Below are 20,597 nucleotides of genomic sequence, written 5' to 3'. Positions count from 1 at the left end.
GTTTACTGTATTTTTTAATAAATACAGCCTTGATGAGCATAAACTCAATATTTTTTAAAAAATATTAAACATCAATAAATTAATAAAAATATTAATATTAACCACAAACTATTGAACAGGTTATTTGGTTTCTAACTATTCTAACACCTAAGCCTTGGGGTAAAAACATTGTTTTGTTTCCTTTGTGTTTAATAAGGTATAATTCACCAAAAAATTAAATATCTGTCACCATTTACTTGCCTTCATATTATTAAAAAACCCATATTACTTTATTTCTTATGTGGAGCACAAATAGATATATCTTGCAGACATTAAAAAGTCAGTTTACAATAACATAGTAATAATATAGTACAAACAGTTCAACGTTAGATTTTGCAAGAACACATACATTTGCGATGCACTTAGTTTTACTATTTCACAATTTTAATAAAATCTTTCAAGGTACAGTACATATAGCACATTATGAAGGCTTGCAAAAGTACAGAAATTAGAAAATTAAAAAAAAACAACAAAAAAAAACAACAAAAAGAACAAAAGGAAACGTGTTTCTTCAGAGATACACAGGGGTCACAGGGATCTGGTTGTTAATCTCAAATACTGCATAACTTCTCTGATGTCTCCAAAATAATACACACGTTGCAGCATCAATATATTGTTGCTCGGCCCATTAAAAGTGTAAGTGTTTCACGACTGCCCTTTTTTGGAAAAAAATCCATTTCTTCATAGACAAGATCAAACAGTGGTCTTTGTTTTACAAATGTGCTTAGCACATTACAAATCAGAAGGAAAGGCACTTTAAATCTAAACAGAACAAAAAGTCACGCAGTGTCAACAGACAAAACGTTTCATCTTCTGTCATACATGAGGACTGCTTTAAACAACTTAAGGCACGTGGGTTTGAAAGTGCAGGGTAATCGGTTCTCCTTTCATATAAACCACACTAGAAACTTGTCTCTAATGGTTTTGCACATAGTGGTACTGCCTTTCGTTGAGAACAAATCAGTATTGGTGTGACATGAGATTCACAATATTGTTTAATTTACCCAGCATCCACTCAAACAGTGATGATTGCAGAAGTCACATTAGATTCATAATCCAAATCAAAATATGGATCTTTAAATTCCATTTATTTCAGTCAGTCCCTTTGCTATTACATTATTCATACATACTACTCGAGGAATATATAACAAACGTCCACCTATCAGACGTTAAATCAGATTTAATCAGTTAATGTAGTTGCAAGCTCTTTACATCATGTGTCGTGCTACTTCCCTATTTGAAGCACAAAGTGTAACTAAAGGCATCATTCGGTGAAAAGAGGAACTTAAGACCATTTTAAAACATCTAAACGGCTTGATTTTCCTGGAATGACTTCAGTTTGGCCCAAACAACCAAACAGAGGACAAGTGATGCTGGTAAAGATGAGACACAATGCTAATCATTACCAAAATGGCAATTAATTAGTACTGATTGGAGTTTATTTACAGTAATAAATACTGTAAGAGCTAAATACAGTTAAGACATGGCACAAAGTTATACTAAGGATCTAGAGCTGGATGTAAGGCAAAGTTGAGTAATAGTAATTATTAAATAAGATGCCTGTAGTGCTTTTTACACTACAATATAGTGCAAGGCTTTTTGTCCTTGAAGGGGTTTTCTGAGGCAGGAATGCCCATGAGCAGGGGGTCGTATTTGGCGTTTTCTCCACAGTAACGCATGAGATCAGCAGAGGCCTTGGATACCTGGATGAGACAAGCCAGAATGTAAAAAATGTTCTTGCATGTTTTTGTTCTTGAGTAATTTGCTTAACCCTTTGACACATTAATTATTAAATCACGGAGAAACCATATCTTATGGTTTCTTTTTAATTCAAAACAAGAATATACACTACTGTTCAAAAGTTTTGGGTCATCATGTTTTTTTTTTTTAGATCTTTGCTAAAATAATAATAATAATTTATTTTACAACAATTGCACTGACCCCAAACTTTTGGAGGGTAGCATAATCATTACCATTTTTCCCCCAAAAAGACCTAACCGCTATATGACTACCACAACATCACAGCCACATGTCCATGTGTCTATACTCTACATCATTCACTCAAAAGTGAGGAGCATAAGCTCAGATCAATGAGGCCTATGGGCAGAAAAAAAATATAGTAACCGTGCTAATCAAAAGAAAACAAGTTGACAAAAATATTGAATTTTTAAAGGAGTAGTTCACTTCCAGAACTAAAATTTACAGATAATGTACTCACTCCCTTGTCCTCCAAGATGTTCATTTCTTTCTTTCTTCAGTCGTAAAGAAATTATGTTTTTTGAGGAAAACATTTCAGGATTTCTCTTCCTATAATGGATATGTATGGTGCCCCTGAGTTTGAACCTCCAAAATGCAGTTTAAATGCAGCTTCAAAGGGCTCTAAATGATCCCAGCCGAGAAAGAATTATTATCTAGCGAAACTATTGGTTATTTTGTTTAAAAAAATTACAATTTATACACTTTTTAACCGCAAATTGGTCTTGCTCTGTGTTTTACTTTTTTGTAAAGGATCACCTTTGCACAGTTTTTCAACATACCCTAACTGTGCTAAACAGGAATACACACAGTTCACACAGAGCTAGAACAAGATGAGCGTTTGCGGTTAAAAGTATATATATTGTAATTTTATTCAGAAAATAACCAATTGTTTTGCTAGATAAGACCCTTCTTCCTCGGCTGCGATCATTTAGAGCCCTTTGAAGCTGTATTTAAACTGCATTTTGGAAGTTCAAACTCAGGGATGCCATAGATATCCATTATATGGACAGAAATCCTAAAATGTTTTCCTCAAAAAATAAATAAATAAATAAATTCTTTACGACTGAGGAAAGAAAGACATGAACATCTTGGATGACAAGGGGGTGAGTACATTATCTGTAAATTTTTGTTCTGGAAGTGAACTGCTCCTTTAAAGGCCTTTTTCGACTAGGAGGTATAACTAATTGTTTGTTATTTTGTTCAAATAAATTTAAAAATACACAATCACACATAAAGAGGACTACAGGAGGACTATGGGGAAAGGGTCAATGGTGAGCATCCATGATGGAGAATGGATAAAATGGCTATTAAAGATCTGTTCACAGTAATGAAATTACCCATGTAAAGAAACAAAAAAATATTACCTTTATCCTCTCAATACTGGCCTCAACTCTTAGTTGCTGTACCATCCTTCTAGCATGTGCCAGGTTGTTTGAGCCCACCATTTTAGAGGACATTTTTGAAACCATATAACTGCAAAAACAAAACAAAAAAGGGTCGTAAATCTGCAGACAAATCTTAAAACAATCACACCAAAACAAGATGGCATCACCTGTGCATCACCAGTTTCTCAGCATCAGAGAACAACACATGTGACACAGTGGCAGAGATTTTGACATCGCATTGACAAATCCAACCTCTAACTTCAACAAATCAACAAATTTACAGTAACGGAATCTGAAGCATTTTCATGCACAGAAATGAATGCACAACAGTCTACATAATAAAAGTGTACTGTAGACTGTACTGCTATCCGTTAAAAGGGACTTTGTTCACTATTAAAGTCAGTATACATGTACTCCTCTCTACAGTCCCACACACATCTTTACTCACACAAACTGGAAGGTTATGTGCAATAGTTACGGACAGACACTCAAGTGATTCTTAATTCTCTGAAGATAACATGACGAAACCTTCTCAGGAAGTAAAGTAATGCTGGAATTGAAGTGCTTGTACTTTTGAAAAGTTATGTCTTGTGTTTGGCTAATAGCATCCACTGGATCCAACTGGATTCATTATAATATGACAGTTCTGTTTAATATGCATTTCAGTCATGCTTTGCTTACATTTGATATATTTTAAGCCACTAATACAAATCTACCCTGAAAGACCTGAATCTTTTTTGAGATTATCGTTTGGTTTAATAAGCCAGTCTGACAAGATAACATAAATGAATTGTTTTGTTCAAAGCAGGAATGGGTCATGATGGTCAAAACGTCTAGATATCTTTTCCCTTCTTTTTTTAAAACTTCTGTTTCATTTTAAATGCACGAACACATCCTATGTCATAAGGAACACAACTGTAATCAGGGTCAGGTGAACTCCATTGTAAACCATTGTAATTATACATAACAAATTCGAAAGTTCCTGTAATGTATTACATTTAATCCACTTCCAGGTTCCTGCACTCTCTAAACTTGAGATAACTGGAATACCTCTGAGTAAAGCACAATGAGGTAGTAAACACCATCTACTGTCATTCAAAACTAAAAGAGACAAAAAGTTTATTTTTACTGACTTATGGGTAAAGGAAGAGGAAATGTTGCAATGGTGGTGTTTTAGGTTACTAGTCCTCAAAGACAAAACATTTTTTCACATGGGACATGTCCTACTTTACCTGGCTTGAGGAAGTTTGGCAGTGGCATAATGCCATGCCCTTACAAAACCGGGACAGTGTTACAGTGCTCTCCATAGTTGCATAACCACAAATGACATCCCATAATATCCAGTCGGCAGTCGGCAGACAGTCTGCACTACAAATGCCCAGATTAATATTCAAGTTCAGTAATGCCAAAAAAAACTCAAAGAGATGTAAGAAGTGCAATCGCAATTTAACATGTAAATATTACAATGGCATTAGATTTTGAAAGCTGAACATTGTATGAATGTACACTACAGTTTAAAAGCTTAGAGTCGGAAAGGCTTTTTAATGTTTCTGAAAGAGGTCTCATGTTCACCAAGGCTACACTTATTTGATCAAAATTATAGTAAAATGGCCACAAGATCCTTCAGAAATCTCTTTAACATGAATAGAAAGTTCAAAAGAGCAGTATTTATTTGTAACAGAAATCTTCTGTAACATATAAATGTTTGACTGTTACTTTTAAGTAAATTTACGTAATCGTAAATGTTCTTCCAGAAGATCCAGGCCTCAGTCGACAGACAAACCACAGGAGATTGTGTCTGCACTACAACTGTCCAGTTTAATCTATTCAAGTTCCGTAATATCAAAGAAATAGATTTTAAAAAGCATATTTTATGAGAAATAGAAAGAAGTGCTCCAAACATCATTGGTTTTTTTTCAATTACAGTTTCTGGCATGAAATACATTTGAAAAAATATATATAAAAATATTTGGGCCATTTCCCATTGCTATACTCGTGAAGTCATGAAGGAACATTTCTAAATAATTTATTATGAACACTGGAACATTTAGACTAAATTTAGTAACAGAAGATACAAATTACACTGGATGTCATCATTTACACGACACACTGCTAAAATTTTATGACCATGTCTGACTGGAAGACGGTCTTCAAAGATAAGAGTGTATGTTTATTCCTCAATCCAAGAAAATGTGCTGATGACTTTATGTTCTGCATACAGATGTGTAGATGTGTGTAGGGGTGGTACACAAAACATGCCCCTGTCTAAGTGGTACCCTATTAGCCCTGAGGTCACCAACTGCTGCCCCTAGACATGTTCATTCAGCAGATGTTATCAGTTCTTGCCACTCGCTTAGTCACATGATCTCTCAGTGACACCAGCACGCCCTGATCAACCAGCCGTAGCAATGCAACTCATTCTCACTCAGCATGTACTACTGTGACTACTCATTTGGACTTGCATCACCTGAAAGCCGCAAACTAAGTTTTAGGTAAGCTCAGGTTTTAAGCATTAGTTAGGAAGATAAGACAGGTCACAATTCAATATGCAAAAAGTGTGTCAAGAATACTAATTATTAGATGTTTAGGGCAGTACTACATCCTTAGATGAATTAGAGAAATAGTTCACCCAAAAATGAATTAATTCACTCTCAGGTCTTCCAAGATGTAGATGAGTTTGTTTCTTTATCAGAACAGTTTTGGAGAAATTTAGCATTACATCACTTTACTCACCAATTCACCAACGGATCTTCTGATAAAAACATCACATAATCAACAAGTAACCCACAAGACTCCAGTCCATCAATTAATGTCATGTGAATTGAAAAGCTGCATGTTTGTAAGAAATTAATCCATCATTAAGATGTTTTATCCATAATATTCATATGGATTCACTCTATCCATAATATTGCTTTCTTCAGTGAAAAAGCTGTTTTGTCTGACTGGAAAGAAATATGCACAGATCAAGCACAACTTACAAAAAAAAAAAAAAAAAAAAAAAAAAAGTTAAAAACCGTTCCAAACAAATACTTGAATGGATTTTGATGTGAGAGGGACAACAGTGGATGAATTTTTAAAAACATCTTAATGGATCTGTGTCTTACAAATGCAATGCAGTCTTACAATGCTGCTTTTTGCTTTTTTAAGACATTACTTGATGGATTGAAGTTGTGTGCACTTGTCGATTATTGTGATGTTTTTCTTAGCTGATTGAACTGTTCTGACGACAGCCATCACACTATGAAATGGTCATTTTATGATGAATGACTGACAGGCTAAGAGGCGTAAAGTTAACCGACCCAATATCTGACAACCATCTCTCTTTCTCCAGGGTCTTTTAACGACTTTATGGAAATTTTATTAGGTAGGTCAGAGGCCATTTCTACAGAAAGTGGTCTGTTAACCCCCAGGGTCCAGTTCTGTAGAAACAACTCTCGAAACCACTTCACATTTGACTGCACATGCAGCTCTCTGGTTTTGCCCAACAGTTCTATGGAAAGCATCAGCCTAGACATTTTTATCATGAAAAGATTTTAACAGCTATTAAAATTACACTGCAAAATTACTCCACCGTATGAATGTGTGCTCATATCAGTACAGCAAAATTCAGTCTTATGCAGTTAGATAAAACATTGCCTAAACACTGATATTCTAGGCAATCTGGGTTGGGCTTTCTGGGATGGCTCTCAATTGGTTCAGGTCATACTTGGAAGGGAGAGGTTATTATGTGAGTATAGGAGAGCATAAGTCTAAGTGGACATTCATGACATGCGGAGTCCCCAAAGGCTCAATTCTTGCGCTGCTCTTGTTTAGCCTGTATATGCTTCCGCTAAGTCAAATAATGAGAAAGAACCAAATTGCCTATCATAGCTATGCTGATGATACCCAGATTTACCTAGTCTTATCACCAAATGACTACAGCCCCACTGACTCCCCCTTCCAATGCACTGATGAAATTAACAGTTGGACTCCCAAAACTTCCTTTAGTTAAACAAGGAGAAAACTGAAGTCATTGCATTTGGAAGCAAATAGGAAGTTCTTAAGGTGAATGCATACCTTGACTCTAGGGGTCAAACAACTAAAAATCAAGTCAGGAATCTTGGTGTAGTCTTGTTTCAGTAGTCATGTCAAAGCAGTAACTAAATCAGCATACTATCATCTCAAAAACACTGCAAGAATTAGATGTTTTGTTTCCAGTCAAGACTTGGAGAAACTTCTTCATGCCTTTATCACAAGCTGGGTGGACTACTGTAATGGTCTCCTCACTGGCATTCCCAAGAAGACTATTTGACAGCTGCAGCTCATCCAGAACGCTGCTGCCAGGATTCTGACTAGAACCAGAAAATCTGAGCATATCACACCAGTCCTCAGGTCCCTACACTGGCTTCCAGTTATATTTAGAATTGATTTTAAAGTACTTTTACTTGTTTATAAATTACTCAATGGCCTAGGACCTAAATACATTGTAGATATGCTCACTGAATATAAACCTAACAGACCACTCAGATCATTACGTTCGAGTCAGTTAGAAATAGCAAGGGTTCACACAAAACCAGGGGAATCCGCTTTTAGCTATTATGCTGCCCGCAGTTGGAATCAGCTTCCAGAAGAGATCAAATGTGCTAAAACATTAGCCGCATTTAAATCTAGACTCAAAACTCATCTGTTTAGCTGTGTATTTACTGAATGAGCACTGTGCTACGTCCGAACTGATTGCACTGTATAATCCTTTTTTTTTTATTTTTTAACTGTCTTAAATTTATTTTAAATCAAATTTTAAACCATTTTAAAAGTTTTTAAATTCTTTGTTTTATTGTTGTGATTATTGTTTTTATGATTATTATACTTCCTTTTTTGTGATTATTGTTTTTATTATTGTTTTTATGATTATTCTACTTCCTTTTATGTAAAGCACTTTGAATTACTTTTGTGTATGAAATGTGCTATATAAATAAACTTGCCTTGCCTTGCCTTGCCTTGCAATCCTCCCTTCTTTTGGATACACACGTACACCGAGTACAATTCTGGTCAGTAATGATAACCTAAATTATTTCACGTTATAGCCAATAACTGATAAATTACTTACTAAGAATCTGTACTATTTTGTCTAAATGCATTACCAAGTTTGGGCCAGTAAGATTTTTTTTCAACATTTCTAAAATAAGTCTCATGCTCAGGAAAGCTCCATTTATTTGATGTTTTAATATTTTAAAGGAAACCACAATCCTTTTCAGTATTATTTGATGAATAGAACATTCAAAAGAAAAGCATTTAATTGGAATAGAATTTTTTTTAACATTATATGGATTTCCTCTCACTTTTTCTCAATTTCATTGTGGATATTTATTATAAGATTGACTAAGGCTAAGGCTATTGCATTACATTTTTTTTATTAGCAATTAAATGTTCCATATTAACTGAAAATAATAAATTAATATTAATGACATGATACCAATGTATTGTGCTTTCCTAGTTTAAAAAAAGCCATTTCCATTATATTCATTAAAGGATCTCTGCTAAATAATTAGGAGTTTTATGAAAGTTTTAAACCTTTAAAAGCACTGTAGCACAATGAGGCCAGTTTGGTTTAGTATTTAACAACTGTAATCTGATTTGCAACCAACAGTGTAAAGTATAAAGGTGATAATCATGTACTTGCCCAAGCATCAAGCAGTATTAATAGTCATGACAAAAATAGCCACTGTGCAGTGACTCCTAGCAGAAGGGAATATGTGAACAAGTCCAAAAAAAGAGAGCCAATCCACATAGAACAACATAGGGCTAGGCCTACAATAATGGGCCATTATCAGCCAATGCCTGGGGCCTAAACAAACACCAGCTCTTGCAGATAATGTCTCATGTACGTCAGCATGTGTGCAGCCTGATAACCAAGAGCTGTGTGTGGAGGTTTCACCCCTTGGAAAATAAATAACTTTGTCGTGAGGGGATGAACCAGCGCAGTGGTAGTTCCCAAAGTCATGCAGCCCTGGAAAAATTAAGGGCTGGGAACAGTCAAGCGAAAGAATTGGTGGAGAAGTGGTTTAAAATGGAATCACAGAGAAAAAAGAAAGCGAGAAAGAGGATGCAGCTGTGAACAGGAGGTTATTCGTATATCTGTGGGCAAGACGCCAAATTTGCTGGTGCAGCAGAGGTGCAATAAAACTCCCGTCCATTGTTTTCTCTGCCTGCCACCCCCCTCTTAACGCCCCTATTCATCTCAGCAGCTGAAAAATGCACAACTATTCAACTTCGAACAACAAACTCACCCCAGCAGAGCTCTGCGTTTAGGCTACAACCCTAAAACAAAGCAGTCTTTATGAAGCCACAGTCACTAGCAGCTCCACTGTGTATGAGTACATCAGATTATATATCGCTATCCGAGGCCAAAGGTCTGCGCTTGGCTCCTCCTAGTTAATATGCTGGACGGTTCAATAACAGGGAAAACACAGTAATGTCACACAGCAGTGAATGGGTTTGGGCTTTTACAGGGACAGTCTTTGTGTTGAGGGGCTCCACTATGGGAAAAGTGAGACAAGAAAACAAGCAAACATAGAATGAGAGAAAGAATAACTTGCTGTAAGTTTATGGAAAACAAATCACCCAAAAAAAATTTCACGTACACACCTTCACGTCAGTCCAAACCTGTATGACTTTCTGTTTTTTACTAGACACAAAAGATGATATTTTGAATGATGTGTGTTTTTTTCCCCCAACTTTTTGGTTTCACAGAAGAAATAAAGTCATACAGGTTTGGAAGAATGTGAAGGCAAGTAAAGTATTTTTGAAGGAAGCAACTCCAACCACAATGAAAATAACTAAATGACAGTTTAAGAAATGATTAAAATAATGAGAAGCCATAAACTCATTCATTAATACAAGCTGCAAATACATGTTTACAATTTCTGTAATTAGTTTCCAAGGTGTTGCTTTGCAGTTACTAAAGTATTTTGTAGTGAGGTGCTACTGTATGCAGTTGCAAGGGTTTTCTGGGTGGTTGCCAGAGTGTTGTGTTCTAGCAAAAATGAACACATTAACATTTAAAAATGGGGGCCATCGTGGCCTAATGGTTAGAGAGTCAGACTTGCAACCCTAAGGTTGTGGGTTTGAGTCTCGGTACTGGGATTGTAGGTGGGAATGTATAGTGCTCTCTTCCACCTTCAATACCACGACTGAGGTGGGACTTTCACCGAACCCCCAACTGGTTCTCGGACGCTACAGCAAAAAAAAATAAAAATAAACTGCAACATTTTACAATCTTTTTACAAACAAAAAAAATGATCCCATGCAACTCATTCTATATTCAAAGTGTTCTGAAAGTATACGGCAGGGTTTGCGGAGAAACAAACAGAAAATGTTGCAACACTTCATGCCGAATCACAAAGGAAAGCACACAAGCAAGTTATTTTGAAACAAGACAAATAAAATTAACACAGTACTTTCTTTACTGAGGTGAAAAAGCTCTGTTCTGAGACAGCCTAGAATGCGTGCAGAGCGCTCCCTCTATAATCACTAAATGCAGTCATTCACTTCAGTTCATCGCAATTGTGAACTGAGGCTCTCTACACTGCAAAATGAATCTGTTAGTTATCTACACTTTTATAATGAGAGGATTCAGGCGCTTGCAGAACTCTGGACTTGATAAAAACTCAGCATTTTGAGTGGTAAGTGATTCTGTCTTAAACACTTCTGGTCACTGCGTTCAAGAAAGTTTTTTTATCATAGCAAAGGCAACATACAGAAATACCGTGAGCAGTGGGCAGTAGCCCATTTTAGAAAAAATCTGTAGCATTAATTCTGTTCATAGCTGAAATACAAAAACAGTTTGACGATCGTCGTAGGAGAAGTCACACTGCAGGACTGAGACTTTCGTCTGAGGTAAAATTTAATCGCAACGGTCATTTATCAGCTGTCTGTAAACATGTCAAACTAACAAAGACTACAAATTCTAGTCTAGGATCAGAGGAATCATTTAGGATTTGTGAAATTTTTCCTCAGGCAGCCAAATCGTGGCCAAAATTGTACAGTGTGTGCCCAACTTGAATAATGCACACAATGTTTAACTAATGAAATTTAAACAGGATTGGTTTAAATTACTGTTTCATTGGAGATCACTGCTCTGGTCTCTCTTTCAATAGGCATATAGGATTTTCTGCACATTTCATGCATTATTGTGCTGGATGAGTTACAAACCAAAGTTTAAAATTTTGGGTTAGGGTTTGCTCCGACCCCATCAAGCACCATTAATGAGTAACGTTCCAGCCACAACAGTGTTCTCTTAGATCTACAGTGGTGTAATTTAAAGGACAGGGTTGTGTATGAAATGCCAAATATTCTCATTAAGAATGAGAACAAGAGACACATGGGAATGAAGAGGAACTTCAATGTACTTTGCAAAATGGAGCTGCTTAGGAACTAATGAAACAAGCCAAAACTTGAAATGAGAAACAAACCGAGTCGAAAAGAGTCTGACGTGCAAGATATGTTTTGCATGTATTTGCATAAACCATTCATATTGACAGAAGTATATGTGAACCTGTAGCAATCATATTCACCTTTGTACAGCAATCTGATGATAATACTTAGAAAGAAAAAATCTGCATGTCTCTAATAACTCTTTTAAAACAAACAATGTTTGCTTTGGTTTAAAAGAAACCCTGTCAATCCAGCCTCCCTTCACAAACTGGAAAGAATTCCACACATGCCGCCTCCAGAGTTTCTGAATGTCACATGAACCGACGTGTCATCATAGGATCAAAGATCCTTTCCATGAACTCATCAGCACATGACAACACCCATATGATATAATGGTCAACTGGCTCCACAGCATCAAGTGTTTTCACTAATAGAATAAAGCCTACAGGAGATTGTGTCAGGTTTGGGCATAGTGTATAATAATATGGGGAAAACCACTGTGTGACAGGATCTTGTAAACACTTGTTCTGTGCCACTACTAAAGACAATCACTGTGAAGTAGACATTTTAAAGCTCCATCCCCATAAATGCTATAGACTAAAAGTAGAGGTTTACATTTTATGGAAATCTGAGTGGTGTTTGTACATGCGAAATTTGCAATACCAAAGTGTTGCAATGGAGTTCCTAAGGTGTTATAGGTGCTTTTTAGCATGTTTTTGTGTGGTTAAAAGAGTGTTCTGAGTTGTTGGTTAGGGACCCAAGTGAGGTATTAAGTTGCAATTTGGAGATACAAATGTGCAATTACTTGAAGTAAAGCTGCAATTGCACAACAAAGTTGCAATCACCTGCAGGAGGTGAAAAGGTTTTAAGGGTGCTGCCACATTAGTGAAATACTGTGAAACTTTGTGAGCAAAAATTTACCCACTAAACCTGAAGTGAAATCTGTGTGGGGACATATTTTGCCTTTACAGAAAATTCCATATCTCAAGGAATTTTAAATGACTTCTGTCTGTGAAAATTAAAAGTATAAGCAATACTAAAATTGATGCTTGCCTCATTAACCACAAGCTTAGCACTAGTAAAGCAGTGATCTTGCAGAAAGTACACGTTTCCAAAACTTCACATTTTTCATTATTTCTAAACATATATAACCAAATAGCACATAACCAAGATCTTTGTATAATATTTGTGCACTTACTAGCTAAAGAGGAGACACAGCAGGCACATAACACCTTAAGACAGCAGCTCAGTGATGAAATCATAAGCATTTCTTGGAAGTTATTTTGAACCAGGCAGAAGCTCAGAACATCATGACACAAACTGTTCCAGGCACAGAATGTTTAGTCCACAGTGAACTTGAATTGACCAACAAAACAGAGTACTTGGAAAAAGGTAAAGTCAAGTATCTGTGCCTTGTTTCTTTAGAATCTCTTAAAAAAAAAAACATAAACATAAAACCTTACGATCTGATGTCAGACACACTACCGTTGCATCACAAGGTCACTACAATTTTGTGCCCGATAGAAGGAGAAAGAAAGTGACCCAAAACACACTTTGGTTACAGGTGAGTAGAGTAAGTCAAGGACAAATGCACAGAATGTATGTGACTGGGGGAGGAGAAAAACACAAAGTGACTTCAGAGAAACCACCTTTACACACAGAAGGGAAAAAGGAAGCAGTGAAAAGAATGACAAGCATGACAACCAACAACTCACACCAGGCTTTCCTTTGGAAAACCCATAATAAAAATTGGTTTATATGTGTTATGTTCAAATACCAATAAAAGTTGTCTTGCAGTTTGCTAGAAGGATAAATGGCATAAAGCCCCACAATGTCTATTAACTACTGAATTAAAGGAGGTCCCCTAAACACTGAACTATACGTTTTTATTTTCAATGTTTTTATCAAAATAAAAGATTTTTATTTAAGTCAGATTGAGTCTAATATTGATTCAGCAACCGCTTATTTCTGGATTCAGTCCAGAAGGATTCAGACTGACTCAGAAGAGTCATTCGTTAAGGAATCAGACTACACTGGATGCACTGTTTGCATCTGATTCACTAAAAAGAACCCACTCATAAGAGTCATTCATTCATGAATCAGTTACTTGTTTACACCGTATGTTTGTTTTTGCATAACACACTTGAAAACTGACATATTTGATGTTTAATATACAGGTCTGTGAAGGAGTATTGTGCACCAATGAGATAATCACAGAGGACAAGGATACCAAATAATGGCGGGGCGGGTGGGGGGACACTTTGAGACCTTTAGAAGCAATAGTCTTCTTCAGACATGATGCCAACATAAAAAGTCCCAATTGCTATGTTTGTCAATAACAGGCTATTTTTTCATCCTTGTTCCTGCTTGATCAAATGCCTTTGACTCTAAAGTTAAGACTTGCTTCAGTTCTAACATTAACCAGTTGGGGCTCAGAAAGCCAAGAGAAAGTGAGATGGTTGTCTGAACATAGAGAGCACTTGTATATCTCCATGCCACCTGCACACTTCATTCTCCAGCGGGACAAAACACTTTGGGGCCCTACGGCCCCCCTGAGAATGAGTTTCTCCCACACAGAACCTCTCTCACAAATCTCCCTTCACAAGTCCCCCCAAAACCAACCTCCGATCTTTGAGGAAGCTTCCCAAACATCTCATAAGTCCTGCTTTGTTCCCCCTGACAGTGAACTTCCCCTTGTACTCTCACAGAGCTTTGTTCCCTCATCACACAGTGTTAACCACCTGATGCTGCTTATTGTAATGGACATTTTCTCAGTTTACAGCATGAGACACCTTGCTAGATCAATGACTTCCATTCATTCAGTTGCCTTATGGGAGCCATTTCCTTGAGTCTTGCCCATCTTTACTCTCATGCTCTCGCTACCTTCCCGACAGGAAGGTAATTCTGTCAGATCCCTGTGCTGAAGCGGAAGTTGTCCAAATAAGAATAGGTTGTTGTGGGTTTCATTCCCAAAGGACATACTGGCAAAATGTTAACTTTGAACGCATTGTATGTTGTTTTATAAAAAAAAGCATCTGGTAAATGCATTCTTGACTCATATGAGCCTCTTGTTTTTAGTGAATCAAAAAATAAAAAAATAAAAAAACAGCACAACCAGTGCAGTTCGATTCCCAAGCTCTTTAGTGAATCAAAATATACAGTGCACTGAGTTCAACACTGCCTGATTGCCAAATAAATGACTGTTATGGGTTAGTTATTTTCAGTGAATCAAATACAAACAGCTTACAGCTGTGAGAAATCACTGTAGTAACTGGTTGTTCACATAGTACAGTTAAAGATGCATGTTACACTAGAAAGAAGAATGGTATAAACATACATGCAAATATAAATAACTATTTTGCATGAATATAGTTGTTCAGTGTTTTATTAAGGACAATTTGGTCATGTTTTATTCTCACTATTAATTTACTACAACTTTTACCTTAATAAACTCCTAATTTGCTGCTTATTAACAGTTAGTAAGGTAGTTGTTAAGAAATCTAAAATATGGTCATGCAGAATAAGCATTAATATATGCTTTACAAGTACTAATAAACAGGCAACATGTTAGTCATATGCATATAACTATATGACTAGTGTGTATATTAAGCCATTAAGGAACCAGAAACATAAAGAGGAATCTGAACCGGAATCATTCATTTCTTTATGATTCCCATCCCTAGATAGGAAAGACACACCTAAACGTCACCATCCTCTTAGTACTCCCACAGACAATTGGGAAATATATAACTTGTGTATGCTTTTAAATTCTTCAAATGTAATAAATGCACCAACATTTTTATGCTACTATATAAAGATAAATTATGTCACTACTAAATACAGTAGTATATCATAAAAAGGATACGTCCAGGTTATAGAGTAACAAAACAATAATCTTGTATTGATATCTCTGACATCTGTTTCAAGGTCCATTTATGGTAATGTCATGCCCTATTGATTTCTGAAAAATGACTTCTAATGTGAATTTGGACTAGTTTCAAACTGTTGTAGTTAATGAATAGATAGGATACCTCAGAGTTACTCAGCATTAATCACTCCATGCTGGTGTCAGACAGCAAGGAAATGTCAACTTTGTCCAACTGACCTTGGTCAAGCTAAAAAAAATGACGTATCATTCTGACCATCTGTCAGTGTTGATGGACGTTTACGCTGTGTCTCGCCATGGGTCTGACCCCTGCTAAACCTTACAATGGAAATTTGTGTCATATGGCAGCTTTTTTTTTTTTCAGCTATGGCCTCATTGGATTTCATCCACAAAATCAAGAGTGCAAAATCAAGTGTGAGCCACGTACGCCACCTTTTGGAGACAAACGGTAGTGCAGGGATTTAGCTGCCATAACAACATCTTTGTGGTCACAGGCCATAACATTAAAATCACTACCAGATACATATTACCAGTAGATGGCATCCTACCATGTTAAGTTAGCTGACATATTCTAAAACTTTTAACATCAACAGTACAAATATTACAATATTCTATGTGAAAAAAACACTGTTAGTAATTATTAATAAAAACTGTTAAAAATAATTACTAAAATAGTATTAATTATAATAATTTAACTAAACTGCATTATACATTACATAAAATTATATTAAAAAATAATTATACAAAACTTAATTATACAAAAATTATACTACTACTACTACTAATAATATAGCCATACAATAATAATAAAACAAAATACAAAAAAATATATATAATAATAATAATAATAATAATAATAATAATAATAACTAAAACCGTATTAGATTAAGTACAGCTTGTCACACTACAGGACACAGCTGTCATCAATGTGGAATATGCCTTGCTCAAAATTCATGACAAAAGTACTGAACTGAAAAATAAAAAATACTATGGATTTATACTAAACAGATCTTTCATGCACATACTACAGATTTTATTATCAGCTCCTTATTTACAGACTGATTCGAACTGTTATGGATGGTATTTGAGGTCGACACAAACACGCCTAACAGTGGAAGCGCATGACAATTTTGACAAGGGTGATACAATAAATCCATTCATCAGACTGGGATGGAGGTGAATGACTTGTAAACATAAGGTAGAGTCCACTAATTCTCAAAAACCTCATGGCCACCATTTCACCCATCATATGCATAATGCACTGCATCATATTTACTTGCAGTAACATGTATATCTAAAAGGATTACCCGAGAAGGTCAAGGAAAACCAAAGAGAAACATGGAGAAATAAATGTGACGCTTGGATAACAATTTTCACATTTGATATAAGAACTAGGAAACCATTGCCCAAAATTACACATGATCTTGTAATTCTATTATTGCATAACTTTAATCTTCCAAAGTACAGTCTTTTGATTTAGTTCTGAAGTCATGCGGCAGCTCTTTAAATCTGTTTCTAATGGTATCGGAGGATGAAAGTGACTGCATGAGCCTGATCTTGGCAAAGACATTTTTCTGTGAAATCACAGGAGTGAGAAGGCGGTTTATGACACAAGTTAGATTCAAACCCACACTGCCTGAGGATGGGACAGAGCGTATGTGCTAACCACTAGATCATGGCTCGAACCCTTTTAAATGCACCAAATAAACCATATATATACAGTCGTCTTAAGACAAGAACGGGTATTGTTTTGGTTTTTGGATAACTTTGATGCAGGGTTTTGATCCACTTCAAATGTTGACTACTGTATGTGTTTATATATATATATATATATATATATATATATATATATAAAACAATTATCTATATATTATTATTGTATTGATCAATATTTTTAGGTTTAATTATTATTATAATTAGGTTTAATTTTTATATTTTCATTTTTGTTTTAGTAATTTTAAGTGCTTTGCCAGTGTATGTAGCTGTAAGGTGAGAGCGGCGGTGACAGATGTATAGTGGTGCGATATAACAAATCTTAATGTGGCTTCTGAGGAAACCAAAATGGTGCAACACTTAGTTTCACAATCAAATTGAGAAATGGTATGAACTATTGCAACAATTACGAACACTGGCTAAATGTTACTATGCCTTGTGAGGCCACCCAACTTATTTTATTAACATCTTATAGTCTAATACAGTAGTAACAGTGAATACACTGTACATCATTACCAAAAACTAAACAGAAGAAAAACAAACAAAGTGAAACTCAAACTGCACATAGTTTTCAGAGTAAACAGTACATTTACATTTTCTTGAGTGACAGGAAAACACCAGTGTTTGCAGGTTTTAAAAGTCTACCATGTCATATTGCAGCCAAAAGTTTGAGAGCTGGTGGGTTTGTAAAGTAAACTTTTAAAGTAAACCAGTAAACCTTTGCTTTTGTCATTCTCTGTGTCTAATAGAAAAAAAGCTTTGATTAGATGGGTCATGCATATGGTGTAATTTAACAGCATTGCTGGAATCTAACCCAGTGCTGATTATTCATGTGCAATGATGCAAAAGGTCTACAGTACAGCATGTCTCACAAATAGCTAGCATTATTCAAATATTAGATATTTCTTAAGTTAAAGCAGTGCTACAGTCAGTAGATGTTTAGTTTTAGCAGAGCTCTGTTTCCAGTCACATCCTAAATACAGACAAAATATAAACAGAGGACACATTTGAAGAATTCTGTGGTTAATCACTGCAACACTAAAAGCCACCACTACCTCAAAGGGAAGTAGCGGATTTATATGTCTGAATTGTTTTTTTAAAAAATTATTCTCAAAACTTCAATATTTCAATAATACGTCAATATTTACTCATATTGCTCTATTACTGAAGCTGACATTGAATGATGACTTCACTCCTTTCTATACAACAACCATTCATGGTGTCCATGTTTATCAAGTTTAAATCAAATAGAAATGTTTAATCAAATCATGCCGGAAGTTTGCTGACTAATTTAGAAGGCTGATTCCCCACAGATTAATTTAGGAAATTCCAATTGATTGAAATTTGCTTTTTCATTTCAATTACTGAAAAAGAAATCTTGAGAGAATCCATGACAAAAATGCTAATTATGATCTAGAATATTATTATGTACCTAAGATTTTATGTCAATAATGTTTGGTCACCAGAAACATGAGAATCAAAAATATTTGATGGTTGCAAAGTTGGATGTCAGTGCCACATTGCATCAAAAGGAGCTATGACTGAAAAACTACAGTGAAAAATGAATTAAACTTTTGTCTGTTCATCACAAACACATTTTATGGCTCCAGTAGAAGTGGAATATAGCATTTAAGTCATATTGTCTGCATTTATAGTGTTTTACCTCTTTTTGTCCATTTTGGAGCTTAATCGACAACATGGCAGAGGGTAAAAAAAAAAAGTATCTGTTTTTAGGTAGTGTATTCATATGAACAGAAATCTAAGATTATTTAAATTGCGTTAATTGTGTATGTATAGGAGTTTACGGACATCCTCAGGGCCATGTGTCAGCTTTCAGAGGAAATTAGACTAGATTCAGTACAACCTCCTATACATGAAGACAACATGGATGTGGCTTCCAAGCCAGTAACATTAGATTGTTTTGTTGCCCATAAAACAAATACTTGGGAGGACGGTCCTTGAACAGAGTTTGATAAAAGAGAAATGAAGCGTTCCTCAATGGGCTCACATGCAAACTAATGAGTGCGGATCATTAACAGTGTAGTCATGCATGCAAACCCCTTCAGAGAGGCAAAACTGGGGGTTTAAAACACTGTACACAAGTCTGGACTTTACGTTTCATAGCCCATATTTAATGTGCAGCACATCCCCTATAGGTTTCACTGACTACAGAAGGAAATTCAGTCGTCTTGTCTCTACTTGTAGTTTGATCTGTGGCAGTATCACAGAAGCTAAGAAAGATTTTAAATGATTTCTGATGTATGTTAGTGTATTTTCATCTCAAAACAACCCTACCACAGTCATTTTGGCCTACTAATAACAATAATTCAAATACAGGAATTTCCCTCGCATACCATAAGGTGGATAACAGGCATTCACTTTTAACTTTAACTTTGTAGCTCATGAGTTATAACCACCCACTAAATTACAGTTTAATATTTCACATTGACTAACCTGTTGAATAGTGAAAGTTTGTGATCCGCTTCACAACTTGATATACACTTAAAGGATTACAAGGCAACAACTTTCTCTTTTCGACATACAAATGTACCTAGGCCACAAAAAGAAGCAGAGCTGCCACATTTTGTGGTATTTGTGAAATACATATAACTTAAACGGTAAAACTCATTCGCCGTCGACAGAATATGCTTACCTTTAAAACAATCTCTCAAGTGTGATCTCCTGATAAATCAGTGAACAAACGGAAAATACGCCCCAGAATTGGCTTTACGTGAACTTCAAAAGATCCGTGTGTAAAAATGCCTGGGGAAAAAATGATCTAAATACTATTTTAAAGTTAATTGCATTCTTTATCACTATTGTAATGTATTCCTGTTACTTTGTGAATGACACCGTTTGTAACACTTCCACCTACGCTGACCAATCACAGTCAGCGCACGACATGACGTCACCGTCGACCTTTCGAAGCCATCGAACTGTGGAGAGAGACGCCGCAGATTGTTTTCCGCCTCTTTTCATCCGAATTCTCTTCAATTCGGGCGCCCTCTTTCTGTGATTCTGGGAACAATCGATTCCTCGCCTTCACAAAATAGCGGGGAATGTTGACTATGTTATTTTAGTACTGTTAAGAATTTGTCGTTGTGATTATGGCTGTCTACATTACGACACTGACACAGTCAAACGTATAGATTTATGTGTTACACTGATTCTGCCATTAGTTTTGAAAATAGCAAAATTATGATATCATCAGTCCACTTGTCCTCAGATTGTAAATTTTTCAAATATAATGTTTTTATTTTTGTCAACACAGTGACAAAATTATTTAAGACTTCATCCCGATGGTCCTCACTCCATATTTCATCTGTTTAAACACAATTACATTTCAACCATGATGTTAACTATACAAATTTGTCCAGTTGTCCTGAATTTTCATTCGTCAACTG

The 20,597-nt window shown here is 35.7% G+C and overlaps 1 protein-coding gene across 3 annotated transcripts; it reads right to left on the bottom strand.

Annotated features, from left to right (window-relative positions):
• Nucleotides 1-1,357: 1,357 nt before the first annotated feature.
• Nucleotides 1,358-20,091, bottom strand: gng12a (guanine nucleotide binding protein (G protein), gamma 12a). Of its 3 annotated transcripts, XM_051093412.1 has the most exons (4): nt 19,847-20,091; nt 19,648-19,744; nt 3,162-3,270; nt 1,358-1,742 (listed from the first exon to the last, which is right to left on the bottom strand). In XM_051093412.1, the coding sequence occupies exons 3-4, from the start codon at nt 3,264-3,266 to the stop codon at nt 1,617-1,619; spliced, it is 231 nt and encodes a 76-aa protein (XP_050949369.1). In that variant the 5' UTR covers nt 3,267-3,270; nt 19,648-19,744; nt 19,847-20,091; the 3' UTR covers nt 1,358-1,616. The 3 variants fall into 3 exon arrangements, with proteins under 3 accessions (XP_050949369.1, XP_050949351.1, XP_050949362.1); XM_051093394.1 differs by lacking the exon at nt 19,648-19,744 and having other exon boundaries at nt 19,847-20,088; XM_051093405.1 differs by lacking the exons at nt 19,648-19,744; nt 19,847-20,091 and adding an exon at nt 9,449-9,590.
• Between the last annotated feature and the right edge of the window lie 506 nt (nt 20,092-20,597).

This window comes from Labeo rohita, chromosome 2, assembly GCF_022985175.1.
Source record: "Labeo rohita strain BAU-BD-2019 chromosome 2, IGBB_LRoh.1.0, whole genome shotgun sequence".
NCBI lineage: Eukaryota > Metazoa > Chordata > Actinopteri > Cypriniformes > Cyprinidae > Labeo > Labeo rohita.
This window is presented reverse-complemented; position numbering and strand designations above follow the sequence as displayed.

Bases quoted from the DNA above. Each gene is read 5' to 3' on its own strand.
- gng12a (XM_051093412.1), bottom strand. From the start codon at position 3,266: ATGGTTTCAAAAATGTCCTCTAAAATGGTGGGCTCAAACAACCTGGCA. The intron at 1,743-3,161 runs GTAATATTTTTT...TGTCTCATCCAG, and splicing joins CCAGTATTGAGAGGATAAAG to GTATCCAAGGCCTCTGCTGA.